This window comes from Mus pahari, chromosome 23 (genome assembly GCF_900095145.1).
Source record: "Mus pahari chromosome 23, PAHARI_EIJ_v1.1, whole genome shotgun sequence".
NCBI lineage: Eukaryota > Metazoa > Chordata > Mammalia > Rodentia > Muridae > Mus > Mus pahari.
Window position 1 is genome coordinate 24,777,989 of NC_034612.1, and position 20,925 is coordinate 24,798,913.

Here is a 20,925-nt window from a genome sequence, read left to right on the forward strand (position 1 = left end):
GGCAGAGGCAGATGGATCTCTGAGTTCCAGGCCAGCCAGGACTAACTAAACAGAGATCTCGGGAAAAACCCAAATCAAAACGAACCAAACAAAAACATTCTTTAGGGAACTTCCTTTTGGCTCCGTCTGAAAATCCAAATGCACGTCTTGGGGTAGGTGTATCTTTAGTTCTGCTCAAAGATTTAGGTTGAAACCTAAATGATATTTACCTCCATTTTAAGAGCTGGGAACTAACCAGGTGGCATATGCCTTTAGTCCCAGCACTCAGGAGGCAGAGGCAGGAGGTGAGCCTGCCTACAGAGTTCCAGGACAGCCAAGGCTTCAAGACTCGCTTAGCTGTATACTTGCCCAAGAGTGAAATCTGAGCACTGTTAGCTCAAGTCTGTTAGCTAGAGGGGCTGGAGTGATGGATTGGGGGCGGGGAGGTGGGCGGTACTATAAGACCACTTTCAGAGAATGGCAGCTGCAGGTCATGTGACCCACGGAACACCCATCGCAACCTTCATTTGTGACCCGAATGACATCACACAGGTCCAGGAGACACTTCTTTCATGGCCAGTGCTGTCAGTTCTATTCCCTTCCTCAGAGACCTATAAGAAGAGACCTCGCCTCCAACCTGCCTGCGCGTCCTTTCCAGGCTTTAATAACGTCTTTAATAAACTCCCCAAATCCTTCTCAGTGTCTCTTTTGAACTCTCATCCTTTCACAGGAGTTGTGAAGAAATAGTGGGGTCAGGGACTTCAAGGCTTCTTTCAGACCTTAGCCTAGTGGTCCCGAGAGTCAAGCCCCTGAGAGTGAGGGGAGGAGGGGGAGATGTTAATAGATGTGAGGTAGGCAGCGGCTGACGTCAGGCAAATGGGAAGACGATCCAGGACTTCAAGCCTTTGGGGCTTCCTCTTTCTGCAGAGTCTAGCCTCGGGCCAGCTGCTGTACAAGCGCTTGCCCTCAACCAAGTTGGCGCAGGCGGCTTCTCTCGAGAACATGTGACTCTCCCAGGTCCCGCCTCTGCCCTCCCAGGGAGAGCGAGGCTAAAAGGCCCAGCCGCTGGCCGGTGGGCAGCCTGACCAGCATGTCCCTAAAGTGGAGTGCGTGTTGGGTCGCGCTGGGCCAGCTGCTGTGCAGCTGCGCGCTGGCTCTGAAGGGCGGGATGCTGTTCCCCAAGGAGAGCCCGTCGAGGGAGCTCAAGGCGCTGGACGGACTGTGGCACTTCCGCGCCGATCTCTCGAACAATCGGCTGCAGGGCTTCGAGCAGCAATGGTACCGGCAGCCGCTGCGGGAGGTGCGCGCTCCCTGGGACCCGGGGTCTGGAAGCTTCCAGGAGTCAGGGGATGGGCGGAGGGGTGTCTGTACCTGGAGATCCCCTTGTGCTCACCTAAAGGAGGTTAATACGGGTTTGCAGGCCGCGGAGGGGAGCGGCCAGAGCAGGAAGAGGAACCTGGCATGCTTGAGAACCGCATGACTTCTGCTAGTCTGGCGCTGCCCCAGGCAATGGATTTTTTTTTTTTTTAAAGCTTTTAATTTTACTTCATAGTGCTGGGACTTGAACCCAGGGCCCTGTGCGTGCTTGTCACTTCTGAGCCTTTTGTTTATGTTTTGAGGCTGTGTCTCCTGAGCCTGGATATCCGGGTGAATCTCTTGCTTCCCCACTTTCACTTTCCCGAGTGTTGTAGGGGATGTTTGTGCACATGCCTCCTGCATCCCGGTGCACATACCTCCCATGCTCTTTCCCAGCGAGTGAAAAGCAGAACCCTGGGAGATGCTACCCACCATAGCGATTTGGGGGCGGGGATAGAGGAGGGGGGAGCAGATAGAGGACGGGACTTTGCACAGATCTAGCAGAGGACCCCCTCCCTTCTCTCCCTTCCTACCTAGGTAGGGTTGGCGCAGAAGCAGGTTGAAGCAAACCTGTGTGCTCACAGTCTCCTCCCTTCTCAGATTCATTCATTCTTTCATCCTACCTCATTTCCTATTTGGCTCTTTCCTCCCTTTCCTCAGTCTCTTCTCTCTCTTCGTTTAAAATGTGTAACCATTATGTGTGGGGTGGGGGGCACCCGTGTGCTACACGGGTACGTGTGGAGGTCAGAGAATAACTTGCTGGAGTCTGGTCTCTCCTAGGTCACCAGGGATGTAACTCAAGTCATCAGGCTTAGTGGCTGGTGCCTTTAACCCACCGAGTCATCTCACCAACAGCACGCGCGCATGTGTGTGTGTGTGTGTGTGTGTGTGTGTGTGTGTGTGTGTGTGTGTGTTTGAGACAGCGCCCCACATTAGCCTCCGACTCATAGCAGTGTGACTTACCTTAGCCTCCCAGGTTGCTAGAGTTACAAGTGATGAGCCACCACACCTGGCTTAGACTCTCAGTTTTCAACTGCACTACCCAGCATTCAGCAAAAGAGGAAGTAAGGAGGGGACATTGCCAACGCCAGCCTTCTCTGTTTCCTCAAGGGCCCTTGTTCCCTGCTCTTGGCCTTCCTCCTTGTGGCAAATGGTCACCCCCCTTTTATTGTCAGGGTCTGGTCTTTCCTGTTTTCGACTGGCCTGTGGCCCTTGCGCTCAACCTTTCCATGGAAATCTTGGTCCTGGAACCAATCTGCCCTGAGAAAGAACTTGGTTTGAACAGTCTTTTTCCATCAACTGTCCTGCACTTCACTTGTGGATACAGCCAGTATTATACAGAGCCCCTCCTCTGTGTCCCCTATGCTTCTCTAGGGTGCTGGGGGCGCAGTCATGAAGAAGAGACAGGATCCTTCTCTTTAGCCAGAGTCTCCTGTATCCTCAGGTCAGCCTCAGATATACAATGTAGCAGAGGATAGCCAGGAAATGACCTTAAATGTCTATCTTCCTGGTTGCACTTTTCATATGCTAGGATTACTGGTGCACACCGCCATGATTGGCTTATGCAGCGCTGGAGTCGGAACACAGGATTTCATCCACGGTAGGCCAGGGCTCTACCAGCTGAGCTACACCCCCAGCGTGTGACTCCACTTCTTCTTTCCCTAGTCGGGCCCAATCTTGGACATGCCTGTCCCTTCCAGTTTCAATGACATCACCCAAGAAGCAGCGCTTCGGGACTTTATTGGCTGGGTGTGGTATGAACGGGAAGCAATCCTGCCACGGCGATGGACCCAAGACACTGACACGAGAGTGGTGTTGAGGATCAACAGTGCCCATTATTATGCAGTTGTGGTCAGTGTAGGGAGAGGTTGGCTGGTGGGGAGGCAGTCTGGGCTGTCGAGAAGGGCTCTGTGCCATGGGTTGGAGAAGGGTTGCTTCGTGGTCCCCATCAGAACACCATTCTTCCATGTGGCTGATGACGGGGGGCCCTCTTCTGGAAGGGGGTGCCCGAGACAGACAACAGAGCCCTGTGGCCATTTACCCTCTGCTCATCTCTCCTTGTGTCTGCAGTGGGTGAATGGGATTCATGTGGTGGAACATGAGGGAGGTCACCTCCCCTTTGAGGCTGACATTAGCAAGCTGGTCCAGAGTGGGCCCCTGACCACCTGCCGGATCACGATCGCCATCAACAACACACTGACCCCTCATACACTTCCGCCAGGGACCATCATCTACAAGACTGACACCTCCATGTGAGCAGCATCCTTTCTCCCCCCCCCCACCCGCCCAGCGGACTTCCTTCCCCATAGGGAGAATGGCTCTAGCCCTGGATCTGATGAGGAGACCGGGGGCGGAGGGAGGGAGAGTGATTGCTGGAAGTTCTCAGGCCAGCTAGATCAAGAGATCCTGTCTAGGGGTAGAAGGCAAGAACCAGTGTCTGAGGTTGGCTTCTGATCTTCACATGTGCGCTGTCTCACACACACACACACACACACACACACACACACACACAGAGAGAGAGAGAGAGAGAGAGAGAGAGAGAGAGAGAGAGAGAGAGAGAGAAGGCGGATTTAAATAGCCAGACAATGGACCTTTGTTTTCCCACCCTAGGTATCCCAAGGGTTACTTTGTCCAGGACACAAACTTTGACTTCTTCAACTATGCGGGACTGCATCGGTCTGTCGTCCTCTACACCACCCCTACCACTTACGTGGATGATATCACTGTGATCACTAATGTGGAGCAAGACATCGGTGAGGCATCCTGGCGGGAGGCTCTGTGCTAGGCTGGGTCCATTTTTATCTCAATTCCCAAGAGGAAAACTCCCTAAGGAGAAAAAGGCTCCAAGCGTCTTTTAGCCCTCCCCTGCCTCATTAGCCTCAGAAGATAAGACTCAGACTGCCCAAGCTGACACCTTTCTGGTGGATCTCCCTTTGCCAGGAAGTGAGGACCAATGAGAAATGGGAACCTTGTCTAAAGTGACATCACTCAAGATATTGGGTCACTTATCTCCTCCCTACTGTCCCACAGGGCTGGTGAACTACAGGATTTCTGTGCAGGGCAGTGAACATTTCCAGCTAGAAGTGCACCTTTTGGATGAGGATGGCAAAATCGTGGCCCATGGAACAGGGAACCAGGGTCAACTTCGGGTGCCCAGTGCCAACCTCTGGTGGCCTTACCTGATGCATGAGCATCCAGCCTACCTATATTCCTTGGAGGTAATGGTGATCTGGGACTTGGGCTAAGGAAGGTCCTTTGCTGCCACCTGGTGACAGCAGGCATCCAGGACGGGTGGCTAAGTGGGTACTGTCTGAGATTTCTGGATTTTTCAGTCATTTTGTGGGAGAGTCCAGCTGTGAATTGTGAAGGCCCTGAGATCATGTTCTGGTTAAAGACAGAGACTGTCATTTCTGCATCTCAAGTGCAGGCTTGTGGGATACGTAGGCCCCGCCCGGGGGTATTGGAAAACAGGATCAAATGAGCAGTAGCTGAGGCCAGCCTGGTCTCCCTAGGGAATTCTAAGACAGCCAGAGCTACATAGTGAGACCCTGTCTCAAACAATCAGTGTGTCCCTCCATCCCCCACCTCCCAACAGAACAAAACCCCAAACCAGCCGGGCTGTGGTGGTGCATACCTTTAATCCCAGAATTTGGGAGCCGAGGCAGGTGGATCTCTATAAGTTGGAGCCAGCCTTGTCTATGGAGTTCCAGGACAGCTAGGGCTACACAAAGAAACCCTGTTTTGAAGAACAAAACAAAACAACCCCCTAAACAAACAAAAACCAAAACCAAATAGCAGAGAGATGTTTGCTTGTAATCTTAGCACTTGGGAGGGACAGGCAGGAGAATCAGGAGTTCAAGGTCATCCTTAGCTACAAGTGAGGTCAGCCTGAGCTACATGAGACTCTATTGAAAAAAAAAAAAAAAAAGCTCCAGTGGTGTGGGGCAAGTCCACCTGGATGTTCATGCCTGCCACATCGGCTCTCTTAGGTGAAGGTGACAACAACTGAGTCTGTGACTGACTTCTACACCCTCCCTGTCGGGATTCGAACAGTGGCTGTCACAAAGAGCAAGTTCCTCATAAACGGGAAGCCCTTCTATTTCCACGGCGTCAACAAGCACGAAGATTCAGATGTGAGTTGGAGCTGTGGCATCCTTGTGTGGCATGTTGGGAGTCACTGATAGCTCTTTCCCTGGGGACAGCATAGTGTGTTGTGGTTTGTGGTGAGCCTATATAGGGTGGACGGGGTGAGTCCAGGGGCCTGCTTTAGAAGAAAGTGCGAACTCTCCAGTCACAAGCGTAGAGGTCACGCAGCCCTGCTGTCTCCTAGATCCGAGGGAAAGGCTTCGACTGGCCGCTGCTGGTAAAGGATTTCAACCTACTCCGTTGGCTCGGGGCAAATTCCTTTCGTACCAGCCACTATCCTTACGCAGAGGAGGTACTTCAGCTCTGTGACCGATATGGGATTGTGGTCATCGATGAGTGTCCCGGTGTGGGCATTGTGCTACCGTGAGTGCCCGTCCCCTCACCCGTCTATGCTGCCCAGCTTCCCTACCTTGTCTTCGAGCCTTTGGTGACCCTTTCCTCTCTGCCTCCACAGTCAGAATTTTGGCAACGAGTCTCTTCGGCACCACCTAGAGGTGATGGAAGAGCTGGTACGCCGGGACAAAAATCACCCTGCGGTTGTGATGTGGTCTGTGGCCAATGAGCCTTTTTCTGCTCTGAAACCTGCCGAATATTACTTCAAGTGAGTGCTCTTTCTTCCCTGGGCTGAGTCGGGCCTCTGGCCTTAGTCCTTTGGCCTGGCTCAGCCTCTGTAGGCAGCCGGGACCATGGAAGGCAACCATAATTAGGTGAACAGGTGCTGTGATGTGAGTATCCCCTTCATCATTTCTGGAGACCCAAATCAACCCACCAAAATTGTGGGTTTTCTACCCATTGACCCTCTTGATCATATTTGAAATGAAATCCAGAGTTCCCTTTGATTTACACAACTGTGGAGTTTTGTTTTGTTTTGTTCAAGACAGGATCTCTCTGTGTAGCCCTAGCTGTCCTGGAACTCACTCTGTAGACCAGGCTGGCCTGGAACCCACAGAGATCCGCCTGCCTCTGCCTTCCTATGGCTCTGATGAAAGCCATGTGTTGCCACCACCCGGCAGAACTTGGGATTTTCTGTCATTTTATTAAATTTATTTTTGAGTCAGGGTCTTGCTGGGTTTCCCTGGCTGGCCTCAAACTGGCACCGATCCCTTTGGCCCCAACTTCTGAGCGCTGGGATTACGTGCATGATCCACCAAGTGGATTTTTTTTTTTTTTGAGATTGATTTTTAATTTATTTCTGTGTGTGCCATGGCACACAGGTGGAGATCAGAGGACAGCTTATAGGAACCGGCCCTCTCCTTCTACCATGGAAGTCCCCGGGCTTGAACTCCGATCACTGGGCTTGGCGCTAAGGGCCGGGTCACTGCTCTGGCTCCTCCTTTCTGTTATTTTCCGGACAAGATCTCAATCAAATAGCACAGGCTGGTCTCAAGTTTGCTACATAGCTAAGGCTGGCCTTGAATTCCTATTCCTCCTGGCTCTGCCTCCTACTCAGTGCTAGGATTGCAGTGAGCTCTCTCACACCTGGCAGTCAGTCATTCATTCATGCATGCATTCATTCATGCTAGATGGAAACACATGCTAAAACTATGGGAAACCACTTTGCGATGCTTTGGGTTCACATATATAAAACCGATTCACACAGGCAGGTGAACGTCAGTGGGACTTGAAAATATTTATGTGCGTAGCTATTTTGCCTGCATGTATGTCTGTACCACATGTGGGCTTATTGTCTTCAGAGGCCTGAAGGCATCAGATCCCCAAGAACTGAAGGTAGAGCTGCTGTAACCTACCACGCGGGTGCTAGAGATGGAGCCCAAGTCCTCTCTGGAAGCGCAACCACTGGGTTCTCTCTCCAGCACCATAAAAAAGGGAACTAAAAAAAAAAAAAAAGGAGATTGATTGATGGATTGAATGAATTTATTTATTTAATGAATGTGAGAACAGTGTGTCTTTTTTCAGACACACCCAAAGAGGGCATCGGACTCTGTTACAGATGGTCGTCAGCCATCACGTAGTTGCTGGGAAGTAAACTCAGAACCTCTAGGGAGAGCTGTCAGCTGCCCTTAAGCGCTGAGCCATCTCTCCAGCCCCAACGGGAACTAATGAGACAAAATGTTTTAAACGTATTTTCTGGTGCTGGGGATCCAGTCCAGGGCCTTGGCTGTGTGTGCTAGGCCGGTGCTCTCCCATCGAGCTCCGTCTTCAGCCACAGTCCTTCATCTGTCATGAGATTGTCACAGGCTTCGGGATGAATCCTACTGCTTGTCACACAGAGGCAACCGAAGCTTCTTAATCAGCTGTTCTGAGCCTTCCTAACACCTCGGCCCTTAAATACAGTTCCTCATGTTGTGGTGACACCACCCCCCCCAACCATAAAAGTATTTTTTGGTGCTCCATCGTAACTAGAATTTTGCTGTTACGATTCCTAACGTAAATATTTTTGGAGATAGAGGTTTGCCAGAGGAGTCTCCAACCATAGGTTGAGAACACCTTGTTCTCCATGCTGTGGCTGCATCCCGACTCCACGTATTTTGAGCTCCCAGACTTCTTGAGATGGTGAGGAAGATGACATTAAGCGACAGCGGGAATGAAGGCAGGACTGGGCAGGCTGGCGTACCCCAGAATGGCTTTTGCTAATGTGGAGCTGTTTTGAGAGGGTGGGTTCAGGACTTACATCTAAGGGGCAGTACACAGCCTTCATATAAGAAGAGTAACGATCAAAAAGATGTAAAAGGCCGGGCGTGGTGGTGCACGCCTTTAATCCCAGCACTTGGGAGACAGAGGCAGGCAGATTTCTGAGTTTGAGGCCAGCCTGGTCTACAGAGTGAGTTCCAGGACAGCTAGGGCTAGACAGAGAAACCCTGTCTTGAAAAACCAAAAAAAAAAAAAAAAAAAAAAAAAAGTCTTCAATGGTGATCTGTCCCAGGAACCAAACTCTGACCCTAGACTAGCCATTCTATTGGGTCCTCTCTCCATTCCTCCTGGCTCAATTGTTAATTCAACACTAACGCCATTCCTTCAAGAGGCTTCCCTGACTCTTAATTTAAATCAAGCACCTCCACCCATGGCCTTACAGGTAGCCACACCCCCTTTATTGCAGCTGCCGCCTCTCGCCATTTCAGTTTGTATTCATCTCTGCTCTTCTGGCTTCAGGCGGCCACAGTGTTAGCTGTGAGCCACCACTGATGGGGAAGACGGGAAGGAAAGGGAGAGAGGCAGGTGTGTCTGAGAGCCCTTTCCCAGATTGACGAGCCCATCTTCTGCCTTCCATGGACAGGACGCTGATCACCCACACCAAAGCCCTGGACCCCACCCGTCCTGTGACCTTTGTGAGCAACGCCAAATATGATGCAGACCTGGGGGTGAGCCTGGAGTGGGGGGGTGGTCTCCACACTCCACGCCTCTGCGTGGTCTTTAGGCTTGTGCTTACTACCAGCTAAGCAGCAGTGGCCAGTCCAGCCGTTTCATGAGTGGGTTTCTGGGTTAAAGGGACTAACTTCCTGTTAACTCACACGGCTTTAGGCAGTGTGGCTTCTAACCCCAAGGAGGCTGGGCTGGATCCGGGGCAATGTACTTGTTTAACCCTGACAAGAGAAAAGGTCTGGTAGTCAAAGAGTACTTGTTGCTCTTACAGAGGGCCAGAGTATGATTCCCAGTCCCCACATGATGGTGGCTCATAGCCATCTGTCCCCAGGGGACCTGACACCTCCTGATGCACATATAAAAGGGGAAACAGCCACTTATAAATTTTCTTAAAATAGTTCAAAAATAATAGTTAAAATAGTTAACTAGTCGCAAGGCGTGGTGGCGCACGCCTTTAATCCTAGCACTCGGGAGGCAGAGGCAGGCGGATTTCTAAGTTCGAGGCCAGCCTGGTCTACAAAGTGAGCTCCAGGACAGCCAGGGCTACACAGAGAAACCTTGTCTGGAAAAAAACAAAACAAAAACAAACAAACAAAAATAGTTAACTAGTTAAAATAGCTAACTAGTTAAAATAACAACAGAGTCCTTGTTAGCCCTGGCTTCTCTCTCTCTAGAACCCAACCTTCAAAGAAGCAGAGGTTGCAGTGAGGCCCAGGTGCCCTAGCCTGGCCACCTTTGTGCTCGCCCTAACTGCCGTGTGGACTCAGAAGGCTTTGCTGGGCGCCCCATGCCTGGCCGCTTTACAAAGTGACGCTACTTGATCCTCTACCGCTCTCTGCTGCTTGCATCTTCCCGCCAGCACAGCCTGGAGAGGCTCTGTGGTCTTTTGGAAAGACCTCATGGTTCCAAGTTTGAAGTTGAGCATTGTTTCTAGAGATACATGCTTGGGTGACACGTTTGGCCAGCTAGCTAGACACGTAACTTTTTTTTTTTTTTTTTTTTTTTAAATTTTATGTGCATTGGTGTTTTGCCTGCATGTATGAGGGGTCGACTGACTGCTGCAAGCCGCAGATTGAACCTGGAAGAACAGCCAGTGCTCTTAACCACAGAGTCATCTCTCCAGCTCCATAGACTCAGAACTCTTTAATGCTGTTTAGACCATACCTATCCCTATCCCGTGGACACCCCACCAGTGCCTGGGAAGAAATCTAGCCATTCACAGCACTGCCTTCTCAATTCTAGAGCAGAGGAGACTGGAGACATGGCTCAGTGGTACAACCCGTGCTCAGCACATGCAAGCCCTTGGCTTGCACACTCCCACCCCACTCCCACCTCACCCCACCCCCCAGTGCCTGGCCCTAAATTAAAGACCAGGAGATGTAGCTCAATTGATGAGTGTTTGCCTCGAATTCCCAAAACCCTGGACTTGGGTCCCCAGGGAGGCAGAAAGGTAGGTGTGAGCAGTGCACACTTGTGATCCCTAGCCCTTGGGAGGTAGAGGGTCATTAGTTCAAGGCCAGCCTTGGACACATAGAAGTTTAAGGCCAGTTTGGCCTATATATAAGTCTAGTCTGAACTCTGAAGAGAAAAACTTACCCACTCTCCCTGTTGGATCACATCCCCAGGCGAGGCCACAGGAGACCAGGAACAGGACTAGAATGAAGTGAAATCCAACAAGGTCAGGGGCTGGATAAATGGTGGCTTTGCTTCCAGTCATGACCCAGTCAGCAGTCTTAGCCCTAGTATTATATATTAGCCCCGTTTGGGCCTGGTCTTGACTTTATTTCCTGCGTGTGGTGGGCTAACCTGTGTCATCTGCATTCTATTCTGACCTTGACTATTCTGACCTCAGTGTGTGAGGGGTAAACTCACTTGACCACTCTCGTCTTAGGCCCCATACGTGGATGTGATCTGTGTAAACAGCTACTTCTCCTGGTATCATGACTTTGGGCATTTGGAGGTGATTCAGCTACAGCTGAATAGCCAGTTTGAGAACTGGTATAAGACGCACCAGAAGCCGATTATCCAGAGCGAGTATGGAGCAGACACAATCTCAGGGATTCACGAGGTAAATGGTTTATTGTCACTTACCTCTGCGATTTCCCTGCCAGTGACCCAGCCTCTGCGCCTAGGCACCTCCCTAAGCCGCTGCACGCAGGCCTCTGTTTGGCTCCCGCACATCCCAGAGACAGCCCATTCTTAGCTGTGTTTCCACACAGCACCCCCCCCACACACACACACACACAAACACCTGCATATTTTTGTTCTACGTTTCCTTTTTCCTAAGAAAACCTCTGTTCGATGCCTAGGCGGGCCTCAGATTCACAATCTCCCTTAGCCTCTGGAGGGTTGAGGTGACAGGCGTCCCTCTGCACCTGAGAGTGGGCTCAGTGGTTAATGCCTGCTGTCTTTCTGGTGGACCTCAGTCTGGTTCCCAGCACCCACACCGGGTACTTTAAAACTGCCTGTCACTCCAGTTCCAGAGGATCTGATGCCCTTTTTTGGCATCCATGGGTACCTGCAGGACTGTAGTGCACACAGACGTACAATTTAAAAAAAACACACATATCTTTATTAAAAGCATTTCTCAGCCTGGGAGAGGGTAACTCAGTTGCCAGGGTGTTTGTATACCATGCATAAAGCTCTCTATCCCACCCCAGCACTACCTAACCCAGCTGTGGTAATGCATCCCTATATAGTACTAGCCCTGGAGAATCAGGAGTTTAGGGTCATCCTTGCCTACGTAATGAGTTTGAGGCTAGTCTCGGATACAGAAAATCCTGTCTCAAAACAAACCAAAAAAGATTCTTCCTACATCGAGACAGGTGTTGGTAGATCCTTGGCAGTGATGGAAATGTCTCTATCTGTCCTCCCCGGAATGATAGCAACCAGCCAGGAAACAGCTACAGGGGACTTGAAATGTGGGCAATATGACTGACTGAATTGATATAGTGTTATCTTAATTTAGATAGCCACATGTGGCTTGCAAACTACTGTATTAGTGTGGGTATGGGACTATTTCCATTTAAAAGTATGATGGGTAAAGTGGCCTGTGTCTGTACTGCCGCTTGGGTGGAGGCAGTTGAGTTGCAGGACAGCCTAGACTCCGTGAGATGACACAGAAAAAGCACTTGCTACACAAGCTGAGTTCAACGCCCCCTCCCCCCCACACACACACATAATGCCGGGTATGGTGGCACACATCTGTAACCCCGTTGTCCTACTGAAGGATGAGACTTAGAGACAGGAGGATCCGTTAGCACTCAGGCCAGTCACGTGGTGTACACACAGTGGTGAGCAAGAGACCTTATCTCAAATGAAGAGGAAGTTGAAGACTTCTACAAGCATATACCCATTCATATTCATACACATGTGTACCTACATCATACACAAGAATTTTAAGAATTTTCAGAATTTCATTATGTAGCCGGGCGTGGTGGCACACGCCTTTAATCCCAGCACTCGGGAGGCAGAGGCAGGAGGATTTCTGAGTTCGAGGCCAGCCTGGTCTACAGAGTGAGTTCCAGGCCAGCCAGGGCTATACAGAGAAACCCTTGTCTCGAAAATCCAAAAAAAAAAAAAAAAAAAAAAAAATTCATTCTGTGTATGTCTGTGTGTCTGTCTGGATATGTGCGTGTATCTGGGTACCCACTGAAGCTAGAGGTGTCAGACTCCCTTGGAACTGGAATCCCAAGTGATTGTCAGTCATCTCAGGTGCTGGGAACTGAACCTGGGTCCTCTGTGAGGACAGCATACCCTCTTTTTAATTTGTTTTTAATGTATGTATGTATGTATGTATGAATGCATGTATCTATGTATGTATGCACATTAGTGTGTTTGCCTGCATATATGTTAGTGTGAGGGGGTCAGATGATTCCCTGGAACTGGAGTGGCAGACAGTCGTGAGCTACCATGTGGGTGGTGGGAATTGAACCTGGATCCATTGGAAGGACAGATACTGCTCTTAACCACCAAGCCATCTCTCCAGCCCCAACAAAAGTCAGTCCTAGTTCCACACACAGGAGTTAAGTCTGGATGAGGCCAGTCTGGGTTACATCCAGGCTATGTGGTAAGATCCTATCTTGAAAGAAATTCTCCCCACCCCCGCACACCCCTGCCCAAACTTCTCTAGAGTTGAGGTAAACGTAGTTTTCCTCCCAGAGTACTTTCAGCTTTAAGAACAGCTGGAGGACTGTGCCTTTAGAAGGGAGCGTGCTTGTTCTGTGAATGTGAGAAACAAAATTCAGAGCGTTACCACCCAGCTAGGTACCAGGCTGGTGTGGCAGCATTCCTATAACCCCAGTGCCCTGGAGGAGGAGATGGGATCCCCAGAGCAAAATGTCTTACCAGGCTTGCTGAAATAGCAAGAGACCCTCACTCGATTAAGGTAGCATAAAATTAAGGATCACCTGCGTCCCAACACAGGCAAATGAAAAGAGAGATGACAAACACACATTTACTAATTAACGTTTTTACTTCCTTGCTTGGTTTTCCAGGCAGGGCTCCTCTGTGATAGCCCTGGCTGTCTTGGCACTTGATCTGTAGACCAGGCTGGCCTCGAACTCACAGAAATCCTCCTGCCTCTGCCTCCTGAGTGCTGAGATGAAAGATGTGTGTCACCACCACCCTATAGGTTTCTACGCTTTCAGAGCTTGCTTTTAAGACAGAGTCTCATAGTGTAGCCCTAGTTGGTCTTGAACTCTTGATCCTTTTTGTGTCGACCTCTTGGGTGAGTTCTGAGATTGAAGACATGGGCCACCTTGATGACCCCCTCCCCAAGACAGGGATTCTCTGTGCAGCCCAGGCTGTCCCAGAACTCGTTCTGTAGACCAGGCTGGCCTCAAACTCAAGAGCTCCTCCTGCCTCTCCAGATTAATGGCATATGCCATTACAGCCAGGCGTGTCCTTTAAAGTTTCTTTAATGCTAGCTGACATCAGACATCAGGGTTCCTGAGCCAGCATCAGTTGAGTCCTGTGGTTAGTACAGCCCCGCATCAGGACAGATCTTTCAGTGGTGGTCAAACAGAGCTCCTGTCAGGCCCAGTTCTGATATTCCTTTTGTGTGGAATCCCAGGACCCGCCTCGTATGTTCAGTGAGGAGTACCAGAAGGCTCTTCTAGAGAATTATCATTCAGTTCTGGATCAGAAACGGAAAGAATACGTGGTCGGAGAGCTCATCTGGAATTTCGCTGACTTCATGACGAACCAATGTGAGTGTCTGTTCAGCTTACGGATTGGTCTCAGGTCGGCGTTTTCCCGTCTTGGGCATTTATAAGAATCCTAGAAATGGGTCTGGGGAGATGGCTTAGGTAGTGAAGTACTTGCTTTGGTCTAGTTCACAGTGGTTAAAATGAGAAAAGTAGACTTCAGGCTGGGTTGTACGTCCCTCCCCCAGCTTTTGGTGGGCATCTCACTATGCAACCCTGGCTGGCCTGTAGACCAGTTTGGCCTGGAACTCACAGTAATCCAATTGCCTCTGCCTCTTGGTGCTAGAATTAAATGTGTGTGCCTCTATAGATTTTTAAACGTTATTACATTTTTATTGAGTCAGGGGTCAGGGAGTCAAGTATGTGTGTGCGCATGCCATAGCATGTAGGTAAAGGTTAGACAACTTAGGGGAGAGTCTGCTTGCTTCCTCCACCACGCGGGTGCCTGCGATTGAACTTTGGGGTGAGTAGGTTTCATAGCAAGAATCTTTACTTTCTGAGCCATCTTATCAGCCCTCCTTGGTTTGGTTTTAGCACCACAGAGAGTAATAGGAAACAAGAAGGGGATCTTCACTCGCCAGAGACAGCCCAAATCTTCGGCCTTTATTTTGCGAGAGCGATACTGGAGGATTGCCAATGACACCAGAGGTCCCGGTTCAGTGCCAAGGCCCCAGTGTTTCGGGAGCAGACCTTTTACGTTCTAAAGCGACAGCTACCTCACCGCTGCAGACTTGGCCTGATGAAGTGAAAGATATTCCCTCAGCAGAGCAGGTGTCCCCAGACACTTCCTGACACGAGTGTTTCTACTTGGGATTTTGTGAACTGATACAAGGGGGACTTTAGAAGTGACATCAAAGCTTTTCTTCCGTGGGGGATAACGACTTACAGTGCCTTAGGCTCAGGAATATGTCCTGCTGAGAAGTGTCCAAGATCATTTCTGTTAGGTTTTTTTTTTTTTTTGGCCTTGGCTCTGTGCACTCTTGAAAGCCAGCTGTGTGAACATTCTCACTAAAGTAAGAAGTATCGGTGAGAGGCTGGAGGGATGGCTGGCTCACAATTTAAGAGCACTGACCGCTCTACTGGAGGTCCCAGATTCAATTCCTAGCCCCCACATGGTGGCTAACTATGTATGAGCTGTTACTCCATTTCCCAGGTGATCCAAATGCCCTTTTGGCCCCTGTGGGTACCACATGTATGTGGTGTATGGATCTACATGTGGGGGAAAAGGGTCATCCATGTAAAATAAAAATAAATCTAAAAAAAAAAAAAATTTTCATTCTTTTGTTACTATTGTCGTTGTTTGAGGCAGGGTTTATCTGTGTAGCCCTGGCTGCTCTGGAACTTATTCTGTAGAAACACTGGCCTCAAAAATCAGAGATCTACCTGGCTCCGCCTCCCAAGTGCTGGGATTAAAGGTGTTTGCCACCACCACTACCACTACACAACAAATTTGTTTTAAAGTGCTATGTGACAGATTGTTCACTGCCCTGGGACGACCCCCCCCCCCCATGCTTGAGCATCTAAACAGGTTGGTCTTGGACCCAGTGAGAGTGAAAGAGTCACTCACCAAATGTCACAGAGAAGCCGGGTGTGGTGGTACATGGTTTGAATCCAGCGCTCAGGAGGCAGAAGCAAGAAGATCTCTGAGTTCCAGGTCAGACCTGTCTCAAAACCAAGCTCCCACAGACGAGCCACACACAGCCCATGGGGAGTCACACATGTAGAGAAGCAGGGCAGCGACTGACAGACCGCTTTCTATGGTTGAGAAGACAAAAGTTAAGATTCAAAATGCTGGGCTGGTGAGATGGCTCAGTAGGTAAGAGCACCGACTGCTCTTCTGAAGGTCCTGAGTTCAAATCCCAGCAACCACATGGTGGCTCACAACCATCCGTAATGAGATCTGATGCCCTCTTATGGAGTGTCTGAAGACAGCTACAGTGTATGTACATATAATAAATAAATCTTTTAAATAAATAAAGATTCAAAATGCCAAGTCTCTGACTTGTGAGCTTGCAACTCCAGCCTGGTCTTGCACATGCCTGCTTGTGGGGGCCAGAGAACAAGCTCAGTGGCTATCTACCTTGTTTTTTTGAGACAGGGTTTCAGATTTGGGGGGTGGGGGCACTAAGTAAACTAGGCTGCTGGCCAGCAAGCCCCGAGGTTCTGGCAGTCTCTACTTCTCCTGTGTTGAGACTGCAAGCACATGCTACCAGTCAGTCGAGCTTTTAAGCATGATTTCTGAGGACTGAACTCAGGGTTCTGATGCATGGTCAGCAAGCACTGACAAAACTGTCACCTCAGGCTTCCCTATAGCTTAGTCTCGGCAGGTGGGACAGCTTTGTGGCTCTTCACCAATGTCACTGACTAGAATCGGCCTCTTTAAACAGGCAGGGTCCTATATAAACTAGTGTGCTGTGTCTGGTACCTCCGGCGTGATGACCTGCTGTCTTGCTAAGTCTTCCTTTGGGGGATCTGTCTGTCTCCCTGGTTTAGAGGTTCCACTGAGGCAAGGGTATTTAACTCACTCTTCTTCCCAAGATCAATCCTGGTTTTTCAAGCTGACCAGTCAGATGGTAGACAAGGAGCCACAGGCAGTGATGGAGACAGCTTTTCCCCAGGGTCAGTAGTTCAATGCCCCTATACACATCCCTTCCCAGTCTTCCTTCCCTCGACCCTCAAAAAGTAGAGCACCTCTACTTACTCTCTAGAGACCCTTTAAAATCGTGAAACTGTTGAAGCTGGGTGTGGTGGCACCTGCCTTTAATCCCAGCACTCGGGAGGCAGAGGCAGGCGGATCTCTGTTGAGTTTAAGGCCAGCCTGGTCTAGAGTGAGTTCCAGGACTCTTGTCTAAAAAACGGTGTGTGTGTGTGTGTGTGCAGGGGAAGAAGAGACTATATTGTTAGTTCAAATGGGAAGAAATTTTAGGGGTTCTGTATTTCATGTCACCACCACAGACTGCTTATATTTTTCAAAATACCCAAGTTTTGTGTCTTAGTTTTAATATAATTTAAAAAATATTTTGTTTATTTTCTGTGTATGTGAAACACATGTGCCTGGCCTGATGCAAATAAAGGCCAGAACATATTAGACCCTCTGTAACAGGAGTTATAGGGTTTGTGAGCCACCACGTGGATGCTGGGAATTGAACCCCAAGTCCTCTGGAAGAGCATGGTCACTGGACTGACCTTGGATGTTTTGGTCCTCCTGCCTGCCTGACGTGATGGGATCACAGATTCTATCATTCCCAGTTTACACCAAACCTAGGGCCTTCCCGCATCCACCCATGCAAGCTATTAAGAGGACCGTCTCCCCAATCCAAGTCCTAAAGTTTCATGCAGAAGAACACATCGTTTATTCAGGGAAGGATGGATAAGTTAGATTTCAAAAGGACTCATCTTGTTTATAGATGTTACCTCTGTAGAGGACTGAGGAATGGAAAACTCAAAAACTATGCAGACATCTTAAAACATTCTATGTGACATCTATTGTCCGCCACTGCCCCCATCCCTTTTACATGTCTTGAGTGTTCTGCCTGCACGTATGTTTGGGCACCACTGTATTTGCATGCCCGGTTCCTGTGGAGACCAGAGGAAGGCATCAGATCCCCAGGAACTAGAGTTACAGATGGTTGTGGAAATGTTACATGGGTGCGGGAAGTCAACCGTAGGTCCTCTCAAAGAACATATATTTCATGTATTGGTGTTTTGCTTGCATGTGTGAATGAGTCAGATCCTCTGGATCAGGAGTTACAGACAGTAGAAAGTAATGAGCTGCCATGTGGGTCCTGGGAATTGAACCCAGGTCTTCTAGAACAGCCAGCGTTCTTAACCACAAGTCCCCTGGCACCAACTCTTGAGAATCACAGGAATCCAAGAACATAGACCCTAAAAAGATCTGAATAAAAATTTAAGAAAAAAGGCTCTCAATTAGTACCTGTAGGGAAGGGGTTCCAGTACCACGGATACTCAAGTCCTCCCTGACTTTAGACTTTTGTTTCATCCGGCTTCATTTCTGAAGACTCCACACTGAAGTAAGAACGATGGCAGCACAATATCCACAGGTAATGTCTACATTTATTTTATACCAAAAAAGTTATGTGCAACAAATAAACATTCTTACATATGTACATGTTTTTATTTACCAGTTAGCAAAATGGTACCCTAAATCTCTGATAAAGAAGAGTTCTATCTATATTAAAGAGGGAGTCTTCCCGGTGAACTCCCTTCTTACGTGAAGGCTTCCTCAGCTTTCCAAGCAGGAGTAATATTTTAGATGGACCACACGTCACAGGTCATAGACACCTATTATCTAAGCCACGCTCAATACAGCCTCGTAACACTTCACCTCTCCTGGGCCAATCGGTTTAAAAGGGGGAAGGGAGGGCCTGGTCACACTGCCTCGACTCCTACTCCGCTCTTTATGTCTCAAGGCTGTTCTCACAGAATAGGATTCATACATGTACTGCCTAAAATGTTAAAAGGTGGAGAGGGGCGGCTTCACTGATGTATGCGCACTGGAAGGGGGCGGGGGGGAGAGCGGGGAGTTCACAGCCCCAAACAGGTTCCTGGACAGGACAGTGGGGAACTCTACTGACATTTTTCTGACTTTGAAGGTCAGGTCACCCACCATCTGCCAGGATCCACCAGAATCAACTGATGGCACCAGCTAGAGCTTAGCCAGTAACTGCTGAGCATTTTTGTGTTTTGAATTTTTGCTTTTCTAGAAACATGGTCTCAAAATAGTCCAGAATGCCCCTGAACTTCTGGTCTTCCTGCCTCTACTTCCCAAGTGCTGGGATTATAGGCATGTACTACCATGCCTGGCTGCATTATTAGTCTTTTGAATATAATTATAAATAAAACAAAAAAGCAACAATAGTAATTTTATTGTCCTCTATCTTACTTCATAGGTACAAGGATCTTTTGTAGCAAATGAAATACTTTCATATCTATGTGGGTGTTTTGCCTGCATGTATGTCTATATACCATATGCATGCAGGGCCCTCAGGGGCCAGAAGAGGGTGTCAGATCCCCAGGAATTGGAGTTGCAGCTAAAAGTTGTTAAGCAGACATGTGGGTGGTTGGCGCCAAACCTGGGTCCTCTACAAGTGTTCCTAACTGCTAAGCCACCTACCTCCCCAGCCCCCAAAACTTGTCTCTTTACATGGAAAAAGTCAATGCTTTTCAATATTCCTTATGTATAATGAATCTGAACCACTCATCCTAGCACTTGGGAGGCTAAGGCAGGAGGAATGTCAAGTTTGAAGCCAGCCTGGGCTATGTACTGAGCTCTAGGACAGCTTAGGCTACAGAGAAAGATTATCTGTCTCTTTAAAAACAAAACAAAACAACAACCACAACAAAAGAGCTGAAGGAGCTGCTATATAGATAAAGCAAAAATAATTCTTGGAATACAGCTAGTGCAACTAGTTAAACCTGAGTTGTACCAGAAGTTTACCCTCCCTGACAGAAACTAGCTGTGGGAATGGATCAAGGGAAATCCCACAAGCCAACCACAGGCTCTGGAGCACACCTAGCCAGAACTCTTACTCCCTCAAATAGAAGTGAGGCTTCCAATGTTAGGAATCACTCCGAAAGCATGAAGCACAGAATTACTGCAGGAATCATTTTCCCCCTGGCCTGCCCTTCTGTATTTACTGTTAAGTCAACTAGCAGTGCTATTATTTTGTGGGTAGGACCTTTTGAGTCAGGGTTTCACTATATAACCCTGGCTGTCCTGGATCTTATTATGTAGGCTAGGGAGGCCTAGAACTCAGAGATCCACCTGCCTCTGCTCCCCAAGTGCTGAGACTTAAGGTGTGTGTCACCAGGCCCGGCCGAACCCTGCTTCTTCAGTGTTTAAATACTCTGTCTGAAACAGTCATTAACAATATTAGCAGTTTTATAACACAGTGTTTTTCTCCCCCATTCTATAAGGTTTAATAGATGGTACAGAGAGAAGCCTGGATTCCCTCAGGGCAAAACTACCAAATAAAACACAACAGGCTCGATTATAGAGAACATATATTTTAGCAAAAGAAAAAAGAAATTTTTTTTTAAAAGATAGGGTCTCCTGTAGCTAATGCTGGTCTCTATTTTGCTATGTAGTCAAGGATGACCTGGAATTCCTGATCCTCCTGCATCTATGTCCCAAGTGATGGGACCACAGACAAGCATGAGCACACGGGTCAGCAAATGCTGTTATTTCCAACAGCACCTGATAACGCTCAGTGAGAAAGGGGTATTCACAGGAATGTAACAAACAAACAAACAAACAAACAAACAATTCATACAATCAGTAATGGCGGTACTCCCAAGACTTAGGAAAGCAAAGAGAAGCCTTGAGGGGTCTGGTGGAGGGAACCCTCTCACATTTTCTTGAGTAAGGGTTGGAGACATCTGTAATGTCAAGACAAGCTTTAACTCCACTCTGCCGAGTGATAGAAGACAGAAAGGTCATTTGGAATTGGGACCCAAGGGACACATTTAGCAGAGCCTCGATATGTAAGCAGCAGAAGTCTTAGCTAGTAGCCATTCCACTGTCTTGGGAGACCTGGACACAGGGCTATGAGATGACCTCACTGTACAGTTCTCGAACAAGGACTTGGTTTACCATAAATACCATTCAGGANGTTCTAGACGTTCTTTTAACTACTTCAGAAGACAACAGTAATGCATACACGGTAAGATAGTCACAGAAATGTTCACATTCACGGGGGAAACACAACCTTTGATGAAATCGGAATTAAGCTGTCTTTTAAGGAACTGGTTAGAACCTCCTAAAGGAGCATTACAATTCCTATTTTATACCTGCCCCAGGCCAGGAATCCTGTGGTGCATCGGTTTCCACAGAAGGTTGTAAGCCACTCAGCGATTGCGGTCTCAGAGTTCCCTGTCTAGTTGCCTATTTTTTAAC

At 48.7% G+C, this 20,925-nt stretch overlaps 1 protein-coding gene across 1 annotated transcript; it reads left to right on the forward strand.

Moving 5' to 3' along the window:
• Window positions 1–846: 846 nt before the first annotated feature.
• Window positions 847–15,241, forward strand: Gusb (glucuronidase beta). The gene is made up of 12 exons (XM_029533549.1): window positions 847–1,279; window positions 3,001–3,186; window positions 3,406–3,587; window positions 3,946–4,088; window positions 4,366–4,553; window positions 5,325–5,468; window positions 5,666–5,844; window positions 5,936–6,082; window positions 8,717–8,801; window positions 10,694–10,870; window positions 13,877–14,012; window positions 14,544–15,241. The coding sequence occupies exons 1-12, from the start codon at window positions 1,070–1,072 to the stop codon at window positions 14,711–14,713; spliced, it is 1,947 nt and encodes a 648-aa protein (XP_029389409.1). The 5' UTR covers window positions 847–1,069; the 3' UTR covers window positions 14,714–15,241.
• The last annotated feature ends 5,684 nt before the right edge of the window (window positions 15,242–20,925 follow it).